We start from the raw sequence: 12,918 nt of genomic DNA on the forward strand, positions 1-12,918 counted from the left end.
CACGGCTACAGATGAGATTTTTTTGTTCAAATATTTTCTAGCTAAAATGAAAGTTTTATAAGCAGGATAAAGAAGAGAATGGCTGACTTTGTGTTACTTTCCTAAAGTATCCTTCAATGGCTCACTTTCTACTATGGACACATTCTTTAAGGGTAGAGATTTTTCATAGGGCAGAACAAGACAGTAGTGCACATGTAGGTGGTTATAAGTTTAAATGAATAGTTAACTTATTGATCATTTACATGGAGTTACATGAATTCTTCACATTTCCATCTATCACATAAGCTTATAATTTCTTGGAAGTAAAAGTGATCATATCCTTGATAAAAACAGGAATACAAACAATTACAATTATTTTAAACACATATATAAATCAAACAGTACTTAACAAGGGGAAAAATTACCTTTTGGATAATCTTCCAATAAGAGGTTGAAGTGACCTAATTGACAAAAGAAATCAGACTCCACTTTGCCTTCAGCTTTTAAGATTAGAGATTCGTAGCAGCGAACAGCCTAGAAATAAAAAATAAATAAAACACTTAAGAAAAAAGCAAAACCCTAAAATGCATTTACTTCCTGAGATAATGCACATATTTTCCATTCAATTACCCAAGAAATCAATATTTCACTCCTATCCCAGACATAGTCAATACAGCATACTTTAGAATACCTGAGTATTTATTAATACAGCCACTGGTTATGACATAAAGAGCTTTTCCTATCTATAAAATGGAAATGCTTGCCAAATAAAATAATGTAGGAGCACTTTGATCATTTTATTCATGTTATAAATCTAAATTATTACAGTAGTCCTTGTTGTCATAAACAAATAATATCCATCTTCCCCAGAGATGGAATGAACTTGATTAAGTTATGTGAGAATTCATAGAATCTCCAGAGTAATATTAATAACTACCATTTATACTTAACAGTTTTTTGCCATAACCTCCGCCGGTTTAAACTACCATAAATTGCTTTTCATTTGTCTTCTCATGATATATTTCAAACCCACCAACTCTAATTCTATCTCTAACCTTTCCCCCAACATGCATATGCACTCACTCTCACTGTTCCTTCCCTAAAGGAAAACTATTCATATTTTAAAGATATCTTTTTCTCCTTTAAATCCAAGAGACAGCATGAGAAAACGAACGATGGGGGAAAAAACAGGATTCTGGAGTCTGACAAATTCCAGTTGTCATTAGCTACAGGAGAGCCTGGGGAACTTATCTTCACTATTTTTTGAGTTTTAATAACACTCAAAGGGGTGACAAAAGAAATAAAATTAGAAAACCTCAGGGTCAAGATAGCAGGGTAGGTAAATGCAGTACTCACATCGTCCCACAACCACATCAAAATTACAACTAAACTACAGAAAAACCAGCATTCGAAATCACTTTAAATCTAACAAATGGAAGTCCCACAACTAAGGATGTATAGAAGCCACACCCAGATTGGTAGAAGGGACAAAGACAGAAGGGGCTGGTCCTACACCCATGTGTGGTGGATAAAAGTAGGGAGGGATATCTTGCTGCAGAGGTACCCTCTGAAAAGTGAGAAGTCCTGACCCGACACCACGACCCCCACCCAGGGTTCCATTGCCAGGAAGAGAAGTCCTCACAACTTCTAGCTGTAAATACCAGTGGGGATTGTGGCTCAATGAGGTGGAGCGCTTCGGAGTCCCAGGTGTTTCTCTCAGAGGGCCTGTGCAAAGACTTACTCAGACTCACTCACTCCCTTGATCTCCATCATTGGGGCAGCAGAACAAAGGGCACCACAGACATATGGCAGGGCAAAGTCCAGAGGGACGGCTTTCTCCCAGACAGAAATGCTAGCATTCCATTTCTGAGCTCATGTCTGAGTATCCACCACCTGGCTATCACTGTTTGCCCCACCCTGAGACGCCGCCCAACCCAACTTGCTGGCCCACCCAAGCTGCTTCCAATGGCTTTTTCATACCAATGACCTGTCTTGGTTCATGCTTTTAATTATCCTAACATCTCTCAAATAAGCGGCATCTGGACTCAGCATGCCTAGGATCTCTCGACAAGTGGCCCCAGACCCAGCACTAGCAGCAGCCAGCCTTTGTTCACAGCCTGGCCTCTCCAGGGCACTTCCAAGCCCAGCACAAACAACTAGCAGCCATCTGCAGATCACTTTGTAGCTCATGCAGGAAGAACCCAGGCAGAACACAGGGGTGGCTGACTTTGGCCTGCAACTCCCAGGAGCCCCCAGAATCATGGCACCTGGTGGACAGCTTCAGAACACATTGAAGTGCCAACTAACCACCTCAAGCAATACACTAAAGGGGAAGACTCATCGAACATAAGAGCCCTGCTAAAAAGTAAGTCAGGCTCTGTGGGGTAGGCTCCTGAACAGCTGATCCTCCAAGGTGGTTACAGCCAGTCATCCTGGGGATAAATCCCTCCAATCAACATTCCAACAGCAAACAAGGTTCAAAGACAACAAAAGGGTGTACACAGCCCACACGGGGTGGGGGGAGGGGGCGCAACTGGAGTGCCCAGCTTGGGTGAACAGGGCAGCTGTGCCACTGGACCCTACAGGACACCTACTACTTTAAGCCACTCTACCAAGCCTTGGAGATGTAAAGCTCTACCGAATACATAAAAACAAACACAGGGATGCTGCCAAAATGAGGACACAGACATGTCCCAAAATGAAAGAACACAGGCAATGGAGACAGGTAAACTACTAGATGTTGAGTTCAAAACACTGGTTGTAAGAATGCTCAATGACCTTAGTTACAACTTCAACAAAATAAAAAAGGACATGGAAATCATATAAAAGAACCAGTCAGAAATGAAGAAGACACTAACTGAAATGAAGAATAATTTACAGGGAATCAAAAGTTCAGTTGATGAAGCTGAGAAATAAGCAATTTAGAATATAAGGAAACAATTGACAAGCCTTTAGCCAAACTCATCAAGAAAAGGAAATAAAATCAGAAACAAAAGAGAAATTACAACCAATACCATAGAAATACAAAGGATTCTTAGAAATTACTATGAACAACTGTATTACAAGAAATTTGACAACCTAGGCAAAATGGACAAATTTCTAGAAATATATAATCTTCTGAAATTGAAAGTCCTATGAACAGACCAATAACAACTAGTGAAATTAAAGCAGAAAACCTGAGGGCTTCACAGGCAAATTTTACCAAACATTTAGGGAAGCGTTAACTCCTACCCTTTTCAAACAATTCCAAAAAAATTGAAGACTCCCATATTCTTTTTATGAGGACAGTATTATCCTAATTCAAAAACCAGGTCAAAACACAACAAAGAAAGAAAACTACAGGCCAGTATCACTGATGAACATTGATGGTATACAATACTCAACAAAATATTGGCAAACTGAATCCAGCAATATATTAAAAAGATCATACACCATGATCAAGTGGGATTCATCCCAGGGATGCAAGGATGGTTTAATATTCATAAACCAATAAATGTAATACACCACATAAACAAAATGAAAGACGAAAAACACACGATCGTATTAACAGATGCTGAAAAAGCATTTGGTAAAGTACAGCACCCATTTATGATAAAAAATGCTCAGCAAAATTGGAATAGAGGGAGTACTGCTCAATATAATAAACACCATATACAAGAGCATTACAGTCAACATCACACTCAACAGGAAAAAACTAAAAGCTTTCCCCCTAAGATCAGGAACAAGACAAGGGTACCCACTTTCACCACTTTTATTCAACACCGTACTGGAGGTTCTAGCCACAGAAATCAGACAAGAAAAAGAAATAAAAGACACATAAATTGGAAAGGAAGGAGTAAAACTGCCATTATTTGCAGGCAACATGATAGTGTACACAGAAAACCCTATAGGCTTCACCAAAAAACTACAACCTAATAAGTGAATTTGGCAAAATAGCAGGGTACAAAGTCAATATTCAGAAATAGAAGGCAGTTTCGTACACCAACAATGAAGTATCAGAGGTAGAAACTAGGAATAAATCTCATTTACAATAGCAACAAGAAAAATAAACTACCTAGGAATAAAGTTAACCAAGGAGGTAAAAGACCTGTACTCACAAAACTACAGAACACTGGAGAAAGAAATTAAGGAAGATACAGATAAATGGAAGCATATACCATGTTCATGGATGGGAAGAATTAACATCATTAAAGTGTCCACACTACCCAAGGCAATTTATAGATTCAATTCAATCCCTATTAAAATATCAATGGCATATATCAAAGACCTAGAACAAACACTTCAAAAATTTATATGGAACCAAAAAAGACCTTGAATAGGCTCAGCAATCTTGAGAAAGAACAAAGTAGGAGTGATCACAATACCTGACATCAAACTATACTACAAGGCCGCTGTAATCAAAACAGTCTGGTACTGGCATAAGAGCAGACACAGATCAATGGAACAGAACAGGGAGCCCAGAAATAACCCCAGGTCAGTATGGTCAGTTAATATTTGGCAAAGGGGGAAGGAGTATAAAATGGAGTGAGAAGAGCCTCTTTAACAAATGATGCTGGGAGAACTGGACAGGGACGTGCAAAAAAGTGAAACTAGACCACCAACTTACACCACACACCAGAATAAACTCAAGATGGATCGAAGAGTTAAATGTAAGCCGTGATACCATGGAAGTCCTAGAGGAAAACATAGGCAGGAAAATTTCAGATATCTCACACAGCAATATTTTCACCGATATATCTCCTAGGGCAAGGGAAATAAAGGAAAGAATAAACAAATGGAACTACATCAAACTAAAGAGTTTTTGCTTAGAAAAAGGAAACATCAGCAAGATGAAAAGAAATCGAACTATACGGGAGAACATACTTGCCAATGATACATCAGACAAGGGTTTGATCTCCAAAATATATAGAGAACTTATACAACTCAACACCAATAATACAGATAACAATTTAAAAATGGGCAAAGGACCTGAACAGACACTTCTCCAAGGAGGACATACAGAGGGCCCATAGGCATATGAAAGGATTCTCAACATCACTAGCCATCAGAGATGCAAATTAAAACCACAATGAGATACCAGCTCACACCAGTCAGAATGGCCATCATTAACAAATCAACAAACAACAAGTGCTGATAAGGATGTGGAGCAAAGGGAACCCTAGTGCACTGCTGGTAGGAGTGCAGACTGGTGCAGCCACTTTGGAAAACAGTATGGAATTTCCTCAAAAAACTAAAAATGGAACTGCCTTTTGATCCAGTGATTCCATTGCTAGGATTATACCCAAAGAATCCTGAAACACAATTCAAAAGCGCCTATGCACCCCTATGTTCATAGCAGCACTATTTACAATAGCTAAGTGCTGGAAACAGCCTAAGTGCCCATCTGTAGATGAGTGGATCAAAAAACTGTGATATATTTACACAATGGAATACTATGCAGCAGAAGAAGGAACTCCTACCTTTCTCGACAGCATAGATGGAACTGAGATTATTATGCTAACTGAAATAAGCTAGGTGTCAAAGGATGAATACCATATGATCTCTCACCTATAAGTGGAACCTAATGAACAAAACAAACAAGCAAAATAGAACCTGAGACATGTAAACAAGGAACAGACTGACAGTGATGAGAGGGGAGGAGCGAGGGGGTTAAGGGGATTAAGAAGGGGAAGGGTCTAGTCAAGGATTATGTATAAATGACCCATGAACATGGACAAGAGGGTGGGATTGACTGTGAGAGCAGGGGTCAGGCAGGGCAGGGGAGAGAAACAGGGGAAAAAACTGGGACAACTGTAATAAAAAAATAAATAAAATAAAATAAAATAAAATAAAATAAGGAAGTAAAACCCAAACAGAACCACAAAAAGAAAAAAAGAATCTAAAAAAATAAGGATAGTGTAAGGAACCTCTGGGACAGTTCTTCAAGGTTACTAACATTCACATCATGGGGTGCTGGAAAAAGAAGAAAGAACAGGAAATTTAAAACTTATCTGAAAAAATGACAGAATATTTGCCTTACCTGTTGACGGTAATAGACACACTAGTAAGGAAGCAGAGTCTCAAACAAGATGAACCTAAAGAGGCTCACACCAAGACACATCATAGTTAAAATGCAAAAGATTAAAGACAAAGAGAGAATCTTAAAAGCAGCAAGAGAAAGCAGTTAGTTATCTACAAAGGCATTCCCACAAGACTATCAGTTGATTTCTCAAAAGAAACTTTGCAGGCAAGAAGGGACTGGCAAGAAGTATTCAAAGTGATGAAAAGCAAAGACCTATAACCATGACTACTCTACCCAGCAAAGCTATCATTTAGAATCTAAGGACATATAAAGAGCTTTCCAGACAAGGAAAAGCTAATACAAACCAGTATTACATGAAATGTTAAAGGGTCTTCTTTACGAAGAAGAAGAAAAAAAGATCATAAATATGAACAATAAAACGGCAATAATACATATATATCAACAACAGAACCTAAAAAAAATAAATAAACAAGCAGAACAGAAACAGACTCAGATACAGAGAACACTTATATGGCTGCCAGATGGGAGGGAGGTTGAAGGGTGGGTAATAAAGATGAAGGAATTATGAAGTAGTACAAATTGGCCCTGACTGGTGTGGCTCAGTGGGTTGGACATATTCCTGCAAACCAAAAGGCTGCCAGTTGCATTCCCATTCAGGGCACATGCCTGGGTTGTGGGCTAGGTATCTAGTTAGGGGCATGCAAGAGGCACCAGATTAACGTTTCTCTCGTATGGTGATGTTTCTCTCCCTCTCCTCTCACTCCCTTCTCCATTCTCTAAAAATAAATAAATAATTTTTTAGATAGTACAAATTAGTAGTTACACAATAGTCTTCAGGATGTGAAGTACAGCATAGGGAATATAGTCAATAATATTTTAATAACTATGTATGGTGTCAGATTGGGATGATCACTTAGTTATATAATGTCTAATCACTGGGTTGTAAACCTGAAACTAATATGAAATAATATGTCTACTTAAAAGAAAAAATAAAAAATGACCAGGAAGAAAAAACTTCTTTAAGGATTTATCACAGTGCTTAGTACTCCATAGGTACTTATAATTGTTTCTTTACTTTCTCCTTAGAATTAAAAAAAAAAAAAAAGAAAAGGCAAAAACAAAACACAAAACTCTCAAGACTCATTCAAGTTTCAAAATAATCTTGCCAAAATTTCCTGGCTAACAATTTAGTGTAAAACATTATGTGTTATAGTGTGTCCTTGAGTCACAAAAGAAATAAAATGTGCATGATTTCTCAAATCTCTGGGTACACTCCCCCAAGGTTTAGTGCCCACAAAGAAAGGAACTACAATAGCTTCCATTATCAAAAAATCCTTTCACCACCACTTCAAGAGCTTTTGATGGGATAAAAAAAAATGTAATGTGGGGCAGAGTAACCACTTAAAATGCCTTAATTTTTCCTCTTTTGCAAAATACTGGGCCATTAACTGTTTCAAAGTGTATGTCTTAAAACTTACTAGATACATTTGTATCTAGTTCAGCATCATTCAATAGAGCACTTTCTGCAATGATACAGATATTCTATAATTTGTGCAGCCCAATATAGTAGCCCCTAGACACATTGACTATTGAGCACTGAAAACTTGGCTGGGTCAAGTCAACAACTGAATTTTTAGATTATTTCATTTTAGTTTTTATTTAAAGAGACAGGTGGCCAATGTAGAGAGAAAAAATTTTAAGCTTTAAAATAACAATATTCAATCCACATACTAAATAATAGGAAAGCAGAATTTCTTATGTTTATAAATGAAAAGCCTATAAAAATAATGGAGTATCTTACACTGGGGATGAGCAATGGCCTCCACAAAAATAACTTTTACAGGCTATAATTGTTTATAGCTAGTAGCTTACATATTTATAATCCTTACCACCTAATGGGGAAAACACTGAGAATAAAAATAAACAGTTAATCATTAAATTCTAGAATCAAAAGAGAGTGAACTAAGGTATTCCCAGCTAGGTAGACAGCTCAGATGTCTTTCTCCCATTATAGTGCCATTTTCCACAATGTTTAACATAGTTTGCATTTGATGTTTTACTTTTATTATTTGAAAAATCTGTTATCTCTGAAGAGTAATATCATTACTCTCTACTTCTAAACCTTGATAAAGTACAGAGTTCATGAGCATGGACAAGTAACCAGTTTATTTTTTTAATGTTAAGCATCAAAGTCTTTTTATGATGAATGTCCTTAGTTCCTAGCTAAAATAAGACACAAATATTTTAGAATTGTTAAATACAGGCACCTCTTAAAGAAGTGATTCTCCCCCCCCTCCCCAAATTTAAAAGACTAGCTGAAGTAGCTGGGTGACATACAAATGGGTAGAATAAATTAATGTAGACTTATATTTGTCAATGGTTTCTTTTGTTTTCTTTGTTGTTGTTGTTTTTTTCATTTTTTATCATGGTCACTAATGCCTGAGATAGAAATCTCAAAGCAGTTCTAGTTTGGTGGCTCCCCTTTTGGAAGCCATTCCGTTTCTCTCAGGCTCCCAGGTATTACCTGTCTCCCTCGCCTATAAACTAGGTCAGAGGAGGGGTCACACCCAACCCATAATCATGTAACAGGGGCTTAATATATTATTTCTTGAATTAACAAAGCAATGTCACTTTTATTTTAGTTTCTCAAATAACCCTCTCTTCTTTGTCCTAAACTTTTCATTTCTTAAAGAGCTGTGAGTCTGGATGCTATCCATCTTATTAGTTAGTGAAAAATCATTTCCATTAAGGTATATATCACCAATGTTTTAAATGAACCAATGCTTTTAAATGAACCAAAACTTTTAAGCTGAATATAATAAAGAACAAGTATGCAGTTCTGCCCATACTTCCTAAAAGCCACAGTCATACAACATGGTTTAGAAGCTACTTATAAAAGAAAGGAATTTACACAGATTACAGTTCAATATGTTATCCATGAAATATGGCCACTAAAAAGTATTCATGGCCCAAATTAGTAAAGCATATTATACAAAGCAACACCAATAATCAGCTCAGCAAGGTCTACTCTACCAGATCTCTAACATTATCATCAGGTGAGTGCCACAGTATAGCAGGTGCTAATAACACAGGGTTACAAATTTAGTGAAGGATGGAAAAACTATTGTATAAAAATTATTTTTACTGAGTTTAGCTCAGCAGAATCATCAGGGATGCTATAAGCTTCACTCAAATATTTAAAAAGCTGTCACTTAAGAGAGAGGATTAATTGCACTTTGGGTAACTCCAGACATCAAACCAATAAATGGGTATAACTTACAAGAAAGTTTAACTCAGTTCAATCAGAAAGGAGGACAATCTAAATATGCCAAAAATTAAATGGGCCATTTCTCTTTGGTTCATATTGATACAAAGGATTAAAGCATAAATTACTAAACTATCTTAGTGAGAATCAGAAAGGAAACATCTTACTTTGGATATAATTCTGAGCTACATTTTTTAAAGATTCCTTAGGCTTCTACCATTAAGCATACAATGTGTTAGATATTATGCATAATACATACACACACATGTATCAACACATCGTGACTTAATTCCATGATTAGTTTATTCACTCTGAATTTCCAGAATGAACTTCTATATAAACATACTGTCCTTACCTGATCCCCCCAAAACCCTGAAACTGTCTGTATCATTAAAGTTGATATCATTCCCAGAAATATGCCTCATAAACCAAAATTCTTCCCCTTTCTAGACACTCAGCAATGCCTTTGCCTGACTGCCTTTAAAACAACTTAGGAATTTGAAAGGCTTGAAAGTACCTGAGTCTAAACAATTTTTTGAAATTTCAACACACATTTTTTTTTTAATGAGAGAGGAGTTACACACTTAAAATGATACAATCTCAAGTATTACTGATTCTTAATGATAGAGCTATTCCTGAACTTATATATCAAACTTTTCTTTTTAATTTCATGTGCTATTTTTGGAAAGTTAAAATTGACGCATCACTAATTCTAAAGGATATACTATAGTGAAAAGTCTTTCTCCCAATCCTGACCCAAGCCACCAAGTTCCCTTTCCCAGAAGTGACAATGGTTAAAGAAAAAAAATCTACTATATTCAAGATTATTTTGTGCAATGCAAGCACATATATTTTCCCCACTGAGTATTTTACATAAGCACTGTTCTGTAACTTGTTTAAGACTCTAGGTGTCCCTAACATCCTTTCTTCTCTCCTTCTCTTTTAATAGAACCCCTAAATTTAATTAGGCATATGTTTATATATAGAATAAATACTTGAATACCCAGCCATCCTTGTGCGTGTGGCATAGTAAGTTCTGGCCAACTGGATACAAGGAAAGCACATGCTCTGTTTCTACCCCTCCTCTCCTCCTGGCTGCTGGAATCATCTAGATGGTAGACGCCACAAGCTGAAGATAAGTAAGCAGGGAAGCCCAAGTTCCTGGAACAGTAGTATTCCAGAGCAGCTGGAAACTGACTGCCTCTGAGAAGTCTTGTAAGAGATAAAGTGTCCTCACGTGTAAAAAAACAAAAACAAAAACCCAGAGACTAATAAAATAATCATTAACACATACAAAAAGGATAAAGAAAAAAGAATTCTACTTAACGTCACCCAAACCCAACATTTTAGTGAAGATACAAGAACTTATACATCTGTTACTCTACCCTATCTCCCTCACTCCAATATTCAACTAATATACATCACGTTTTTTATTTACATCACAACAAAATCAGAATTAAAAACTTAAGCATATCAGTCTCAATCCTGGATTTCTCAGCCTCTCTGGACCTACTATTCTCAGCCTCTCTGGACCTACTACTCTGTATTCAGTGGATATGTTGGATGCTAATGAGTAAGTAAACATCATTCAAGAAACTAGCAAAGCACCTTAAGTACCACTCTTTTCAAATAAACTACTGAAACGCTTGATTACTAAAAAATATTCTCAGAGAACTATGAAAAATATTCTCACAGAATTACACTACTGAAATCAAACTAGATTATTTAATATTAGTAATCCAAGTATTGACAGCTAATACTTGAGCTCTTGAATACCAGGCACTATTTTAAGCACTTCATTCATTTAACCCTCACAATTACTTAATGAGATAGGAAGACCCTACCTACTTCAGAGATAGGAAAACTGAGGCAGATGAAGTAAATCACGTGCTCAGGGTCACAGAACTACTAACTAGCAGAGGCTGGACTCCAACAGTATGGCTCCAGAGCAGTAAGGTGTTCAACTAGAGTCATGCTTAGGGACCTAACATCATGTCCAAACAGAGGACCTCCGAAAGTGACTCTTCCTCTTACACTCCTACACACTAGCTCCTTCTACAGCTCTACCTCCACACCAAGCAGAAAAGCAACACATAAGATCACCACTTCTTGCTCCCACCATCCCACAGGAGATTTAACCTCAGATCTTTACCATGTTTTCTCACCTTGCTTTATTTTAAATCATATAAAAAGCAATTATTATTCAAAAAGACATCACACTCAAATAAAAACAAATCAGCAGCAAAACAATACAAAAATAAACCAACCAAAAAAAAAAAAGTTACCATATCAAAACCCTCCTGTGGCAGAAAAACATGACGGCTCCTATATATAGATAATAATACACCAGTTCAAACAAAATGTGGTGTATATCTGAAAAATGTTACATGCTCTCACCCTACTTTTTTCTTTGTACCTTCTGAATTCTATCTTAGTTTACTTGATGTTGTTATTTTTCCTCTTTAGTGTATTTGCCCAAACAAGACCAAATACAGCTTTAATAAAGAAACCAGGCTGTACTGTCTCAACCATTCTAAAACCTTTGTTGTTGAGGCATGCAGCCAAATGAACTGATTAATTCTGCATTAGCACACATGCACATATACACACCCAAGGCGAACAATGAATTTTTAAAAAGCTGTTGGGTCAAAACAGCTAAGTTACTTTCCAAATGTTTTTCTATATCATGCTAAATGTAACTGTGCAAATGAGGTATAATCAAAGTATATTATCTATAAAGCCTCATTCAAATTAGGCACATGAATTAAAACTTAAATAATCTTTAAAATAATGTATATTTAAAATTTGAAGGTAAGGGGAGTATGAGATAGAATTTTAGCAGTGACTTCTATGAATATACAGCCCAGAGTAATCTTGCAATTTCCCATGTAAAGCAGTAAGCATTATACCCTATTTTTTTTACCGCATTTGCTTTCTAATCCAGAGGGTACATTATTTATCTAGAGGTAGACAGAGACAATCTTACAAGCAATTATTCTCCCTGTCATTTCAGCGGTACACATCTAACTCAAAGTTCCAAAAATATACCAACAGGAAAAAAGTCATCTACAACAAAATTATGTAGATCCAATCTCCATGAAGGTAAAAGGCCGTATCTATTATGCTTGCAATAATATATGCAGTTCAATTAATGTATGGTAGCAAAGCATGCATTAATTTGCCTTATACATATTTCTAAAATAATAAATGCACAAAAAAGAAAGGAGCAAACACCTCATTGGGGGAGGGGAGAAAGACAAATTTATGAGCATGAACTCCATTTAAAATAATCTGCTTTGAATTCGAGAACTTCTAATACAAAGAAGGCACTTATATTTATTAAATGAACAATCCTAAAACTAGAGAAACTGCAACATAATAGACTCCTCCCCAAAGTTAGTACACTTAAAAAATAAACCTCAGTCTGAATATACCCTTCTACTTTTATATATGCACATATACAAATAGTACAAATCTTTGTATGCAGTTTTATAAACAATCTTTTATTCAATATATTAACTGCTTACCATGTCAAAACATAAATCTACAGTCAATTAACAACTCTACAGCATTTTACTAAACAGTTAAGCCATAATTTGTTTCTACTGACGATTAGGTATCTGGTTGCAAACCAAGTTTTTATTATTATTAC

At 36.3% G+C, this 12,918-nt stretch overlaps 1 protein-coding gene across 2 annotated transcripts in view; it reads right to left on the bottom strand.

Moving 5' to 3' along the window:
* KDM6A (lysine demethylase 6A) overlaps positions 1 to 12,918 on the bottom strand; it is a 201,082-nt gene that overhangs the window by 133,695 nt on the left and 54,469 nt on the right. For both annotated transcript variants that reach the window (XM_090264983.1, XM_090264982.1), the window contains exon 3: positions 405 to 513. In XM_090264983.1, the coding sequence (XP_090121109.1) occupies positions 405 to 513 (109 nt within the window). The remainder of the gene's footprint in view (positions 1 to 404; positions 514 to 12,918) is intronic.

This window comes from Furipterus horrens, unplaced genomic scaffold, assembly GCF_987537825.1.
Source record: "Furipterus horrens unplaced genomic scaffold, mFurHor1.1.pri manual_scaffold_17, whole genome shotgun sequence".
NCBI classification, from domain to species: Eukaryota; Metazoa; Chordata; class Mammalia; order Chiroptera; family Furipteridae; genus Furipterus; species Furipterus horrens.